The sequence below is a fragment of the Phoca vitulina genome, unplaced genomic scaffold (genome assembly GCF_004348235.1).
Source record: "Phoca vitulina isolate PV1807 unplaced genomic scaffold, GSC_HSeal_1.0 scaffold121, whole genome shotgun sequence".
In the NCBI taxonomy this organism is placed as follows: domain Eukaryota; kingdom Metazoa; phylum Chordata; class Mammalia; order Carnivora; family Phocidae; genus Phoca; species Phoca vitulina.
This window is the reverse complement of record NW_022589824.1, coordinates 744,728-756,827: the sequence shown is the minus strand read 5'-3', so window position 1 is coordinate 756,827 and position 12,100 is coordinate 744,728. Positions and strand designations below refer to the sequence as shown.

The 12,100-nt window shown below is 53.0% G+C and overlaps 1 protein-coding gene across 4 annotated transcripts in view; it reads right to left on the bottom strand.

The window, feature by feature from the left end:
• Positions 1-4,268: 4,268 nt before the first annotated feature.
• EHMT1 (euchromatic histone lysine methyltransferase 1) overlaps positions 4,269-12,100 on the bottom strand; it is a 78,665-nt gene continuing 70,833 nt past the window's right edge. For all 4 annotated transcript variants that reach the window (XM_032398798.1, XM_032398800.1, XM_032398799.1 and 1 more), the window contains 2 exons: positions 5,338-5,513; positions 4,269-5,131 (listed from right to left, as the gene is read on the bottom strand). In XM_032398798.1, the coding sequence (XP_032254689.1) occupies positions 4,954-5,131; positions 5,338-5,513 (354 nt within the window). In that variant the 3' untranslated portion in view covers positions 4,269-4,953. The remainder of the gene's footprint in view (positions 5,132-5,337; positions 5,514-12,100) is intronic.

The window sequence follows — 12,100 nt, the reverse complement described above, 5'->3', positions numbered from 1 at the left end:
GTGGTGGTGGTAGTTATAGTACTTACATTCGTCAAAATTCATGGAACCCTTAAAATGAGTGCATTTTATGATATGTGAATTATATCTCAACGAAGTTGATTTTAAAAGTTTAAAAAAGCCCACCAGCTTTTTGTTGTCGTTATTAAGTATTTTTTTGCTCTTTCTAAAACTTACATAAAAATACAAAGGCCCAGGGTGCCTGGATGGCCCAGTCAGTTAAGTGTCTGACTTCAGCTGGGGTCATGATGCCAGGGTCCTGGGATCAAGCCCCTTGTCGGGCTCCCTGCTCAGTGGAGAGTCTGCTTCTCCCTCCACCCCTGCCCCTCCCCTCTGCTCATGCTCTTGCTTGTTCTCTCAAATGAATAAATAAAAAATCTTAAAAAAATAATTCAAAGGCCCTAGGATAGCTAAAATAGTTAAAGAATCATCTTTAAGAATAAGAACAATTTGGAGTATTTATACCACATGTGATTTTGATACTCAAAATGAAGCTACAGTAATAAAAACATAAAGATAGACAAATAACCATAAATGGAGTCCACATGCACATATCAATTAATGTTCTACAAAGGAGCCAAAGCATTTCAGTGGGAGACTCTTCAGATTTTTTAAAAAAATCAAGTAAGTACAGAACTACTGAATGCCCACACTGGTCAGGAATGTCCTCTACCTCCCTCTTTACTCAAGCATTAATTGAAAATGGGTCACACACCAAAATATAAAATCTGAAACTATAATGCTTTAGAAGAAAATGGCAGATGATCTTCCCAACCCTGGAGTGGGACAGAGAAAATACCTCTCCCCCACCCAGAAGAGACATTGGACTTGCCCAAAATTATAAACTTCTGCTCTTAAGGAAATGAACACAAAGTAACAGACTGAGAGAAAACATTTAAATACTTCTGACAAGGCCTTGTATGTACAATACACAAAGAACTCGTGTGCTCCATAATGGAAAGACAGTCCAATTAAAAAATACACAAAAGGCCGAATACTTTACAAACGAAGATCTACACATGGACAAGAAGTGTCTGAAAAGGTGCTCATTATTAGTCATCGGGAATGCAAATAAAAACCACAATGCCACTACGCGCCCACCAGAGTAGGCAAAATTAAAGATGGGAAGCACTTAGTATTAGCGGGGACACAAGCAGAGCTGTCTCACACATGACTGGTGTGGAACGGCACAGCCCCAGGGGAACCCGCATCCAGGGATTATTCCCTGGACAAAATCCCATGCGCACAAACAGACCGTACCCGAACGTTCACAGGTGCTTTACTGATAATAGCCCCAACTAGAGACACAAATGTTCGTGCAATGGGGGATGGGTAAACAAATTTGGCATATCCTTACTATGGAATTCGCTTCGACAAAAACCAATGCGAGCCAAAAAAAAAAAAAAAAAAAAAAAACTGAGCAAGAGAAGCCAGGACAGAGTAATCTACAGCATGGTTCTGTTTATATGAAGTTCCACAAAAGGAAAAAACAAACCTATGGTGAAAGAAACCTGAACAGGAGATGCCTCCTGGAGACAGGAACCAGCCGGGAAGAACAGAAAGAAACTTCCCGGGTGAGAGATGGGAATGTCCTGCTCTCTGGTACGGGATGGGTTACACGGGCAATATCTGTCAAAACTGACTGAGTTACACACATAAAATCCATGCATTTCTCCATAGGTAAACCATACCTCAATTTTTTAAGTATTAAATTTATAGTTATTTCACACCCTACACAAAATAAATCCCACCTAGATTCAAGAGCTAAACTGAAAAATAAAATACCAGAAAAACTGCTGGAGAATATTTTTATAATTTGGAAGCAGAGAAAGTTTTTCTAAATATAGTGCACAATCAGAAGTCACAGTCAGATTTTACCACATAAAAAGCTTAAATTCAGTGGGGGTACAAAGCTACATATATAAAGAGCTCATACAAATTAATAAGGGAAACATGAACACTACAATGAAAATTTGCAAAACTTCACATTAGAGGAAAGGCCAATCTGCAATACACACAGACACAGGCTGATCAACCACCAAAGAGTGTAAAACATAAGGCACTGAGTATCATTTTGCTCCGGTTGGTTGGAAAGAGGGGAAGCATGACAACGGGGTGTGTGAGGTGTGGGGAAACGTACCCTGTTGGAGACAAAGGCTGGCATACATTTTATGGGTGGGTTTTTGGGGATCGCTTCCAGAACGTATGCTGTGGAATGCCCTCTGACCCCTTCTCTAAGAGAAGAACCACACAAGATGGCGCACGGAGCTCTTCCTCCCAGCACCGTCAGTCAACATCCCCATGCACATCAGCAAGGACTTAACTGCAGCCACTCGAGGGGTCACAGACAGGACAAACGTCCACACAGACAAAGGGAGGCCACGAAGGGGCACTGCTGGTGGGTTTCCTGGTCTCTCTCCAGTTCTCGTGTGTCCTGTTTGGCAGTGAGAGGTGCAGCCGGGGTGACTCTGCTCACATTCTAGCTTAGCTGCCCCTCTGGGAGGCCTCAGTCAGAGAGGGCCTCTCGTCACCCCACCCCACCTCCGAGCCAGAGGCCCACACCGCTACCTGCAGTTTGTGCCCTGCGAGAGCAGACCCCTCCCCCCGCCCCATCCCCGAGCCCTATCCGCAGGGCGGCTTTAGGGACATCAACACCATGGAGCTCTCCAAGACCAGGTGACACGGCAGCCCCGGACACGAACATCAGGCTGCTCAAAGCCAAACCCTGTGGGGGCTTGTTTTAGATGCCCACAACTTGCTGTCCAGTGGGGGGGCGGGGTCCACTTACCCCACAGGCCAAGTTTCCCACTAGACTGGGTCCTGATTCAACAGATAGCTGTTTGCACACCTAGCATCTGACCCGGGGCACAGGATTAGTTGCCTGCAAGGTAACGAGCTCAGAACCCAAGGGGGGGGCGGTGCTGGGGGCAGGGCCACACAGGGCTGGTGGGGTCCACAAGGCCTGAAATCCAAGCTCCAGGTAGACCCCCTGCCACCCTACCCACTGCCTCTGCGACAAGGCATCCTCTGGGCCCACTGCCCTGGCACAGCCCCCACTCTAAGGCACTACCCAGAGGAGAGAGACCACAGGCCTGGGGAGCCGAGCCAGAGCCCTCCTGGAGGAAGGGGCGCCGCCCCTCTGTAGGATCAGCCCCGCCTCTTTCCCACTTGGTCACAGACGCTCACGCACACCCAGGCCTGAGTCTCAAGGGCCCGAAGGGAAGGCATCCTGCCTGGACTATTTACAAAGTGCAGAGAGCTGTTACTGTTCCAGATAAATGTCTGACAACGTCTAACGGAGTGACTTCTTTGTATGAAAAAACCAAGCACTCAGCTGTTTTTTCTTGAGTTTACAGGTGCCCCGGTGAGGGAGGCCAGCCCGGCACAGAACAGAGGCGGTGGGTTTGGAAAGAGGGGTTCCTGCTGAGGGGCAGAGACCACAGCCTGCCGCAGGAAGACAGCCCCCCAGCCTCACCACGTTCAAAAGCAGATCTGATGCAGGATTCTGGGGACCTACCTGGTACTGCCCCGTCAGCCTCCAGAATGACACCTGGGCCTCAGTGCCTGGTGCTGGTTGTACAAAGACACGCACACGCACGTGTGCAGCACACGCAACATGCATGCACACACAAAGCGACATGCGCAGACTCTCCACGCGTCTGCCTTCGGGTGGGTGCAGGTGGCGTCCCCCGCAGGGGCTGCGGTGGAAAGAAGGCGTGTGCTTCCCCGTCCCCTGGTTCCAACCCCGGCGCAGGACGGGACCCAGCCCCCCGGCCCCCAGGCTGCGTGTGAGCCCGTGAGCGCCCCCCCCCGGCAGCACAGGTGTTCTGCAGAGACCAGTTGAAACATGATACCATAATAAAAACCTCATTTAAAGTACTTTTTTTTTATTGATTTCATTGAAAACAGAACAAGAAATGGTCTGAGCCAAAAGACTGCTCTTAAAACTGTCAAAAACATTTTAACAGAAAAAAATAAACATGACTGCATCATGAATGTTTTAGAAGAGCCGCACAAAACCCCACTGCTACTGCACTAGTTACAGTATTTAAAAAAGTATATGACCTGGCAGCCGTCACACAAAAGGTGATGGCAAATTTATTCCACAACAAGACTAACATTTTAAAAAAAGTTTTTTCCTGCATTTTATTCTAAAATCACTTTGTTCTCTTTATACAGTTGATAGTTTATTTTCACATGGTGAGTAGAAACCACACCAGAATCAGCACCGTTGTCTGTGTTTTGTGTTTTTTATTTGTCCTAATGTTCAATAATGGTAGAAAATAAATCAGTTTATTCATCATCATAGCATGTGGTTTAAAAATCAACAGAAGGTGCCAGCGTCGCTGAGCTGGCAGGGCTGGTGCGGGGTCCTCCGTGGGCCGCGGCCCTCCTGCACCCAACAAACCGCTTCCTTGGAAAGAAATGCATTAGAGGTCTGATATATAGGACTAGATATAGGACTTCTTTAAAAAGCAAACCCACATTTTCTCCAAAGTTAGGGACGGCTCGGCCCTGACCTCTCCTAGGTCGAGGTGGGGACGGCGTCTGCGCAGTGCCCAGGAACTGGCACCTGCCACGCAGGCCTCGGGCAGGCAGGTCTAACGGAGCAGCTTGCGGGTGACTGTGTCTTCGGTGGGTGCCACGCGGGGAGCCTGGGCCCACAGGACTTCACCAACAAGCCCCACAGTGGAACGGGAACCAGGGGAGCAGAGGGGGAATGAGAAACGTGGAAACGACAAAACCATCATCAGAAACTCACAAGGTCACGCCAGCGCGGAATCCCAGAGTGTTCCAAAGCGCCCGCCCCCAGCCCACGGGCCGCCACGCCGGGGCCTCGCAGCTGCGGCCCACATCCCTGCAGCCCCAGGTCGGGGCCTTCGGGCACCCGCTTCTCCTTCCTCTCCAACCGCAGTGTGAGCAGCACCGACGCTCGGTGCCCCGGCCGGCTGCCACTCATAGGGGGTCGGCGGCGAAGGAGCTGGTGTCAGGCAGGCCGTTCTCCTGGCCCTCCTGGGTGGCGCTGGCCTGCCGATGCGCCAGGGCCGTGCTGGAGTGCCGGCACTTGGGGGAGCCACACCGGCAGCTGAACAGCTTGCCTTTGATGTCCCAGAAGCGCTCCCCATAGTCAAACCTAGGGAGAGAGCAGAGCTGAGGGCGGCACCCAGGCCCCACACCGCCTGGGAGCAGGGTGGACCCAGCCTGAGCAGAGCCATCTGTCCCAGCTCAGAGCTGTGGAAACACAGAGAACCACTGAGGATAAGCCTGGGTTGAGCAGCACATGTCCGCACCCCAGAAGGTCCCCAAACCCAGCCAGCCCCTGGGGACCGCGGCGCCTACCCCAGCTGCTCCCCAGCCTCAATCAGGCGGGTGCTGAAGAAGGCAATCCTGGGAAACCGCAGGTCCTGGTGTGACATGAACACGCGCACAGGCACCAGGTTGGGCTCGCAGTGGTGGTTGATGAAGCGGCTGACGTTCCCGTAGAACCGAGCATCGATGCAGTATACCTCGCCATCCTAGCGGGCGGGAAGGAGAGCAGGGAGCTCGAGCAGGCGTCTGTAGACCTCAGGCAGAAACACGACCCCAGAGCAGGGGCATGACAGGCCTCAGTGCTGCAGGGAGGCTGCCCACTCACACCCCTAGTCTGGCTGCACGAGCCAGACACGGGCCATCTGATGCTCGGACGCCACCAGGAGCAGGAGGAAGGAAGCAGGGCTGCAGGGACCACAGGGCGGGGCAGGAAGCCAGCGTGCGGTGGGGGTAGCTCCTCGGGGACTTGGTGGTGGAGGAGCAGCAGATCCCAAGGAGCGGCTGGGAGACATGGAGTGTGCGGGCAGGTGCCACAGAGGGACGGAAGCAGCACTCGGGCCGAGGGCTGCCAGGTGGCTCCTGAGAGGTGGTTACAACCACAAAACAGGAACACCGCCATGTCCTGCTAACCCAGTGGCACAGAGAGGAGCCAGTGCCGAGGGAGTCCCAGGACCCCGCCCCAGCACTGCTCCCGGGATTACGATACGCAACGCCGCAGCAGGGACACTGAGCTGACAGTGAGAAAGGGTGGTTGGCTTGGGGGCCTGACCTCACCACAGGAACCCTTCAAGTAGCAGAGTCTTCTCTGGAAAGACCCAGAGCGCTAGGGCCTGAAGTCAGGGGGGCCACGTGGTGAGGAATGTGCATGGCCTGGGACAGCCATCGAAGTAGCGGGCATCTGCCCTGGGACGCAAGGAGCCGAGTCCTACAACCCCTCAACAGGCTGCAGGCACTTCTCCCCAGAGCAACCCCTCCTGCCCGCCCCTGGGGGCCTGAGCAGAGAGCCCGCTCACACCATGTCTGCCCCTCACAGTGGACAGCCAGTGAGCAGGGATCTTCTCACACGCCTATGTTTGTGGGAACTTATTACACCAGCCACAGGAACCGAGCGCCAAGTCTGGGAGGAAGACCAGATATACAAGGAGGGGAAGGGGGCCTTCCAGGTGTGTGTCCTGTGGAGGGCAAAGCATTTACCAGAAGCCAAAGGATCCTCAGTGGTCAAGGGAAGACAAAATGGTGACAAAGACGAGTGGTCTCTGACAACCTTCCCACAAAACCAAAGGCGTATGTGCCCCTGATCCAGCAATCCTGGCTCCTGGCAGATCCCAAAGACACGCCAAACTCCAAAATGACTCACGTGGCACAGATTTTGGCCTCTGCCTCTAGATGTTATGGACTAAATGTGCAGGTGGCCCCACCCTGCAGGAAGCAGCTCCCCTCCTGTAAACAACCCGAGAAACTGTGACCAGCACTGGAGGGCACGCAGCCTGGACGTGCGGGGCCCACAGGGAAGACCCTCGTGCAGAATCAAGAGTGAGTAGCGAGAACCCATGACTGCAGGGCACAGTGGGGCTCAGACTGTGTGTGCAAGTCCCTGCCTGAGCCCAAGTCAGGATGGATGCCGGGAGGGATGCCGGGGGATGCAGGGGGATGCCGGGGATGCCGGGGATGCCGGGGGGGGGGGCAGGTGGACGCCGCCACCCTGACAGAGGCAGAACCCACACTCAAGCCCAGACAGCCGGTCGAACGAAGCACATGACACGTCGGAGGCAGGCTGGAGCTGCCGACACATCAACGCGGACACAGGCAAAGAACCAAGGAGATGGACACATTCTAAAGAGAAAAGAAAATCAACAGAGTTCAGCCCTGAGGCGACCCAGATGCGGCGCTAACAGACAAGGACACTGCAGCCCCCATCAGGCGGTCCCTGACAATGTAAGACAGAGCACGTCTCTCCGTGAGTGAGTATCTCAGAGACATGGAAACAACAAGAAAGAATCAAGTGGAAATCCTCAGTGCAAGCTCCCATCGCACCGCCCCTCGGCTGTCAAAGCCAGCATGGGAGGGCTGGGCACAGCCTCAGGGACCTGAGGGAGGGCGAGTGCCCCACAAAGTGGTGCCTCGCGTGCAGAATGGGTCCTGGAGATGCCACCGCAAGTCACAGCAAAGGCTGAGATCAACCTGAACATCCCCAAAACAACGAGAATGATGTGCACATACTCCCAATACGTCGTGACCCCTGAGCCACGGGAGCGCCTCAGAAACGGGGGGCGGGGGTACCACCTTTTCTGTAAGAAGGGCGAGGAAGTAAGAAACACACATGGACGCTTTGTGTTTCTACAAAGAGTTACCTGTGGGGTAACACAGAACACGCAAGACTTTCTGAATATAACCTTTTTGGGTAGGGTCTACTTTTAAAGCACGTAAATATTTTACATAACTAAAAAATAAAATTTAAAATTCTACAATTTATTATTTTAAAGCATTTTCTACCCCCAACATGGGGCTCAAACTCACAACCTCAAGACCAAGACCCTCACGCTCCACCAACTGAGCCAGCTGAGCACCCCTAAAATTCTAGAATTTAAAACGAACTAAGACAAATAAACACACCTAAACTAGGGGCCCACCCACACCGAGAAATGCTGCTCCAAGTGTTGCACGGCTAGTGCTCGGCGTCCTGGGTGGGCACATTCTCGGCAAAGACCTGGCACGCACACTCCTGGGGTGCGACGCCCCTCCGAAACTGCAGACACCCTGGGGACCAGCACCTCTACGGGCGGGATGCAAGCAGGAAAGCAAAATCAGTCCAGAGTCAATGACATCCTGAGGGCGGCCAGCACCCGGTGTCCTGACTCGGTCTCCAAAAATCTCCTCCACTGCAAGGACCCGGGCAGCTCAGAGAAGTCTGAGGCCGAATGTGGGGAGCCGGACACAACAAAGCCGAGGGAGGCGAGGCCAGTGCGAACAAGCCCCACTGGGCACCGATGCTGACAACAACTGGTCAGAACACTCAGTACAAAAAAATCAGGAGCTGTTAACACGTCAGAGAGAAAGGAAAACAAGGCCCAGATCCCTTTACCACCAGTCACTCCTGCTCCAACCCTTCCTCAGTGGCAAGAACGTGTGTTGGTCTTGCCTGTCCCTGAGGGGTCACCGGAAAGCCCAGGTCCAGGTGGGGAAGATTTTTCTTTCCAACAGAAGAATCTGTTACGAAACGTGAAAGGTGAAATGCCCCTCAGGGAGGCCTAGGCATCAGGAGAAGGGCGGGCAGCCGAGGCTCACCTACTCCGGACCTGGGAGAAGCAGACCCTGCAGGTCCTCTGGGATGCTTCCACCCTCACCCCATCTGCAGAAAACACTAGAGACGGAGAAGAGGGACGCGGTCCCCAACAGCACACACACGCAGGTTCCTGCAGGACAGCGCCAGGGTCGGATGGCTGCCCTCTGTGAGGAAAAACGGACAGGACGCAGCACCAAGAGGATGGGGGCAAACCAGCGGGGCACACCCTGGGGAAACTGAGGTCAGTCTCGCGAGGCACGACAGTGACCCCCTGCGGGCGCATGCCGAGCTTCTCAGGAGCAAAATGGCACGTTCGCGACTGACGCCACGTCGTCGGCACCGTAGATGAAACAAAGTGAGATCGGAGGGGTGGTGCGCACGGCTCTCGACCGCACGGGCTTTCTCTACTTCTCTGTACTGTCAGGGCTGTCGGGACATAAATAAGAAACTGCCCACAAAGGCAAGAAACAGGAATCCCGGAGGAAGTGTCTTTTCCTAACTAACTGAGAGACCACAGGGCAGCCTAAGAGTGAGGAGGCAGGCACCTAGCGTGGGTGCGGGGCAGGCTGGTCAGACTCGGGGCAGGATGCGCGAGGGGCCCACGGAGGGGCGGGGTGTCCTCAGGCGAGAAGCACACGGCAGCAGAGGCCCTAGTGCCAGGAGTGGACCCCATCACAGCAGAGGCCACAGCCCACCTGGGACCCCAAACGAAAGCAGCATCGCCCAAAGCCTGCAGGACACGCGCAGCCCTCCCTCCATGCCGGGGGATAAGCGGCAGGTTCCACAACCCCGTAGGCAGAGAGCGCAAAGGTAAGTCCTCTACCCACTAGTCCCTGGGCCCCACAGCCCCCCACACATCATCTGTGCCTTCCTTAGCCTCTTGCATGGCGTCTCTAAGTAAAACTGTTTTTCTGTGGTTTACCCCGAGTTTTTGCTCATCTGCCCACACTCAGCTTAGAGACTCTGTGGGGGCAAGGGACACAGGTATCCAGAGCAACAGGAGGGTTGCCCATCTTTGGAGCAAGAAGCTCTTCCAGACCTGACAGCCACTCAGCGGGGCCAGCATTCGTTCATGCCCACATGAACGCTGTACCCTTCCCACAATGAATGACGTGCCTCGGGTCTGCAGAATGTCTCTTCAGATGTGTATGCTGCTTGCCTTTTTAAAGTTTTTCTGATAAAAAACTACCTGTCCTAGTTCTAAGACAAAAACACTGTGGGAAGGGTGCCCCTGCAAGACTCCCCCACTCACTCCGAGATGCTAAGAGTGCACGGGCACCCTGTTAACCAGGGCAGATTCAGGCAAAGGAGGCTGGAAGGAGGTGGGTATTCAGAAGGTTCTAGAACAGCAAGGAGAGGTCTGTGTGAGCACAGAGCCAGAGCCCAGGACAGTCCAGGCCAGAGAGAAGGCAGGCAGCTTGGCAACAGGTGGTCAGATCCCGGAAACATTCTGTAGGTAGAGCCAGAAAGCCTCCTGACGCCTTCGACGGCGGGTGGGGAGGGAGCGAGCAGGGGGCACGTGGGCCCCGTGGGCACAGGCATGGCCACGCGATGGGGACACAAAGTCTGAGCTGGAGCGAACCCTGGGAAGCTCTGGTGTACTTGTGGCCCTTCATGCACCAGAATGAACGAGCCACAGAAGCAGGCCGCAGGGAGCGGCATGCGGGGCCCAGCCTGCTGGGGTCGGACTGAGGGGAGACTGGAAGGGTCGGAGTCAGGGGGCGGGCAGCCGCGGGCTGTCGGCATGAGAGAGGGGCCTGCTGGAACAGCTTCCCCATGAGGGGCTGGGGTCTACCAGGGCAGGCTGGCTCCACGCCCAGACACCAGCCAACGGGAGAAGATTCGATGCTGTTCAGACGCCAACACCCCTAAGTGGTTCAACAGATTGGACACAATCCCAGGCAAATCCCAGCAGCCTCTTTTTGTATGAACACCCTGGTTCTAAAATGTATATGGAAATGCAGAGTACTCCAGAGAGCTACAAGGACCCTTGAAAAGGAACCACCTGCCTTCCAGATTCCGAGTCAAGAGGAGTGAAGACACAGCGGTACTGGTTTGAGGGTCAGCAAATAAATCAAAGGAACAAAACAGTCCAGGCACAGACCTACGTTCGACGGTCCAGGCAGAGGCTTTTCCAGCCAACGTCCAGCCGGTACTGGAATCGCCGTATATTCACAGGGACAAAGAGGAATCTCGAGCCTTATCTCAAACCACACACACAAAAGATGGATTGTGGATCTAAAAGCTAAAAATATGAAAATCCTAGAGAAAGGAGAAAATCTTCACAACCTTGTGGGAGACAAAGAATTCTTAGGACACAAAAAGCACTAAACGATAAAAAAATTTTCCGTTCTGCGGAGGACATTGTTAAGAAAATGAACCATTGAGGCGAGAGAAAAAGACACAGGTGTGTCTGAGAAAGGCCGTGAAGCAGGAAACCTAAAGAATCCTTACAACTCAGGAAGAAGGTAGTAGCCCAATTAAACAATGGGCAATAAATTTTTAAAATTCCTGCACAAAAGAAGAGATAAGAGACCAACTGGCACGTGAAAAGATGCTCACATCGATAATCATCAAGAAAATGGGGCACCTGGCTGGCTTAGTCAGAAGAGCACGTGACTCTTGATGTCGGGGTTATAAGTTCGAGCCCCATGTTGGGTGTACAGAATACTTAAAAATAAATTCTTTGAAAAAAAAATCATCAAGAAAGTGCACATTAAAATTAGAGTGTCTGAAATTCTCATTTGTTGCTGGAGGAAATGTAAAGTGGTATAACCACTTTGCGAAACTGCTTGCTATTTCTTTTAAAGTTATTGAATATACACTTTAACCCAAGAGCAGTAATCCCACTGCCAGGAATTACCCAGGAGAAACGAAAACTCACACCCACAAAAAACAAGCTCATAGCAGGTTTACTCCTAACAGCAAAACCTGGAAACATCCAGGTCCATCCCCAGGTGGTAGCACAAAGCAGCATGGCCACTGGTGGGTCAGGGGACCCGCCACCACCTGGGTGGGTCGAAAAAGCCAGACACAGGGGAGTACATGCTCTGGCCCCACTTAAAGGAAAAACCCAGCCGCGGAGACAGATGGCGGCTCCGTGGCCAACCAGGGTGGGGGTGCCGTGGGGCAGAGGAAGTGCTCCCATCTTGCTCCTGGTGCTGATCAGACCGTACACACATTTGTCAAAACTAAAATCACACGCTTAAAGTTCACTGAACGTCAATTAATTATAATAAAATTGACCCAAAAAGTAAGATGATCAAAAACCTATCAGATAAAAAAACCCAACAGAAGATCTACGGGATCTCACGTAGGGTACCCCGGAACCTTAGTGGGGGCAACTGAAGATGACAAACAAGCAGAGGGATACACCATGTTCATCACCTGGAAAAGCAGGTGGCAGAAACCCCAGTGACCCCTAGCGGGCTCGTGGGTTCGATGCTGCCCTAAGTTGTACAACTTACACACAGAAACTGAAAGAGACCAAGAAGAGCGAGACATCCCTCA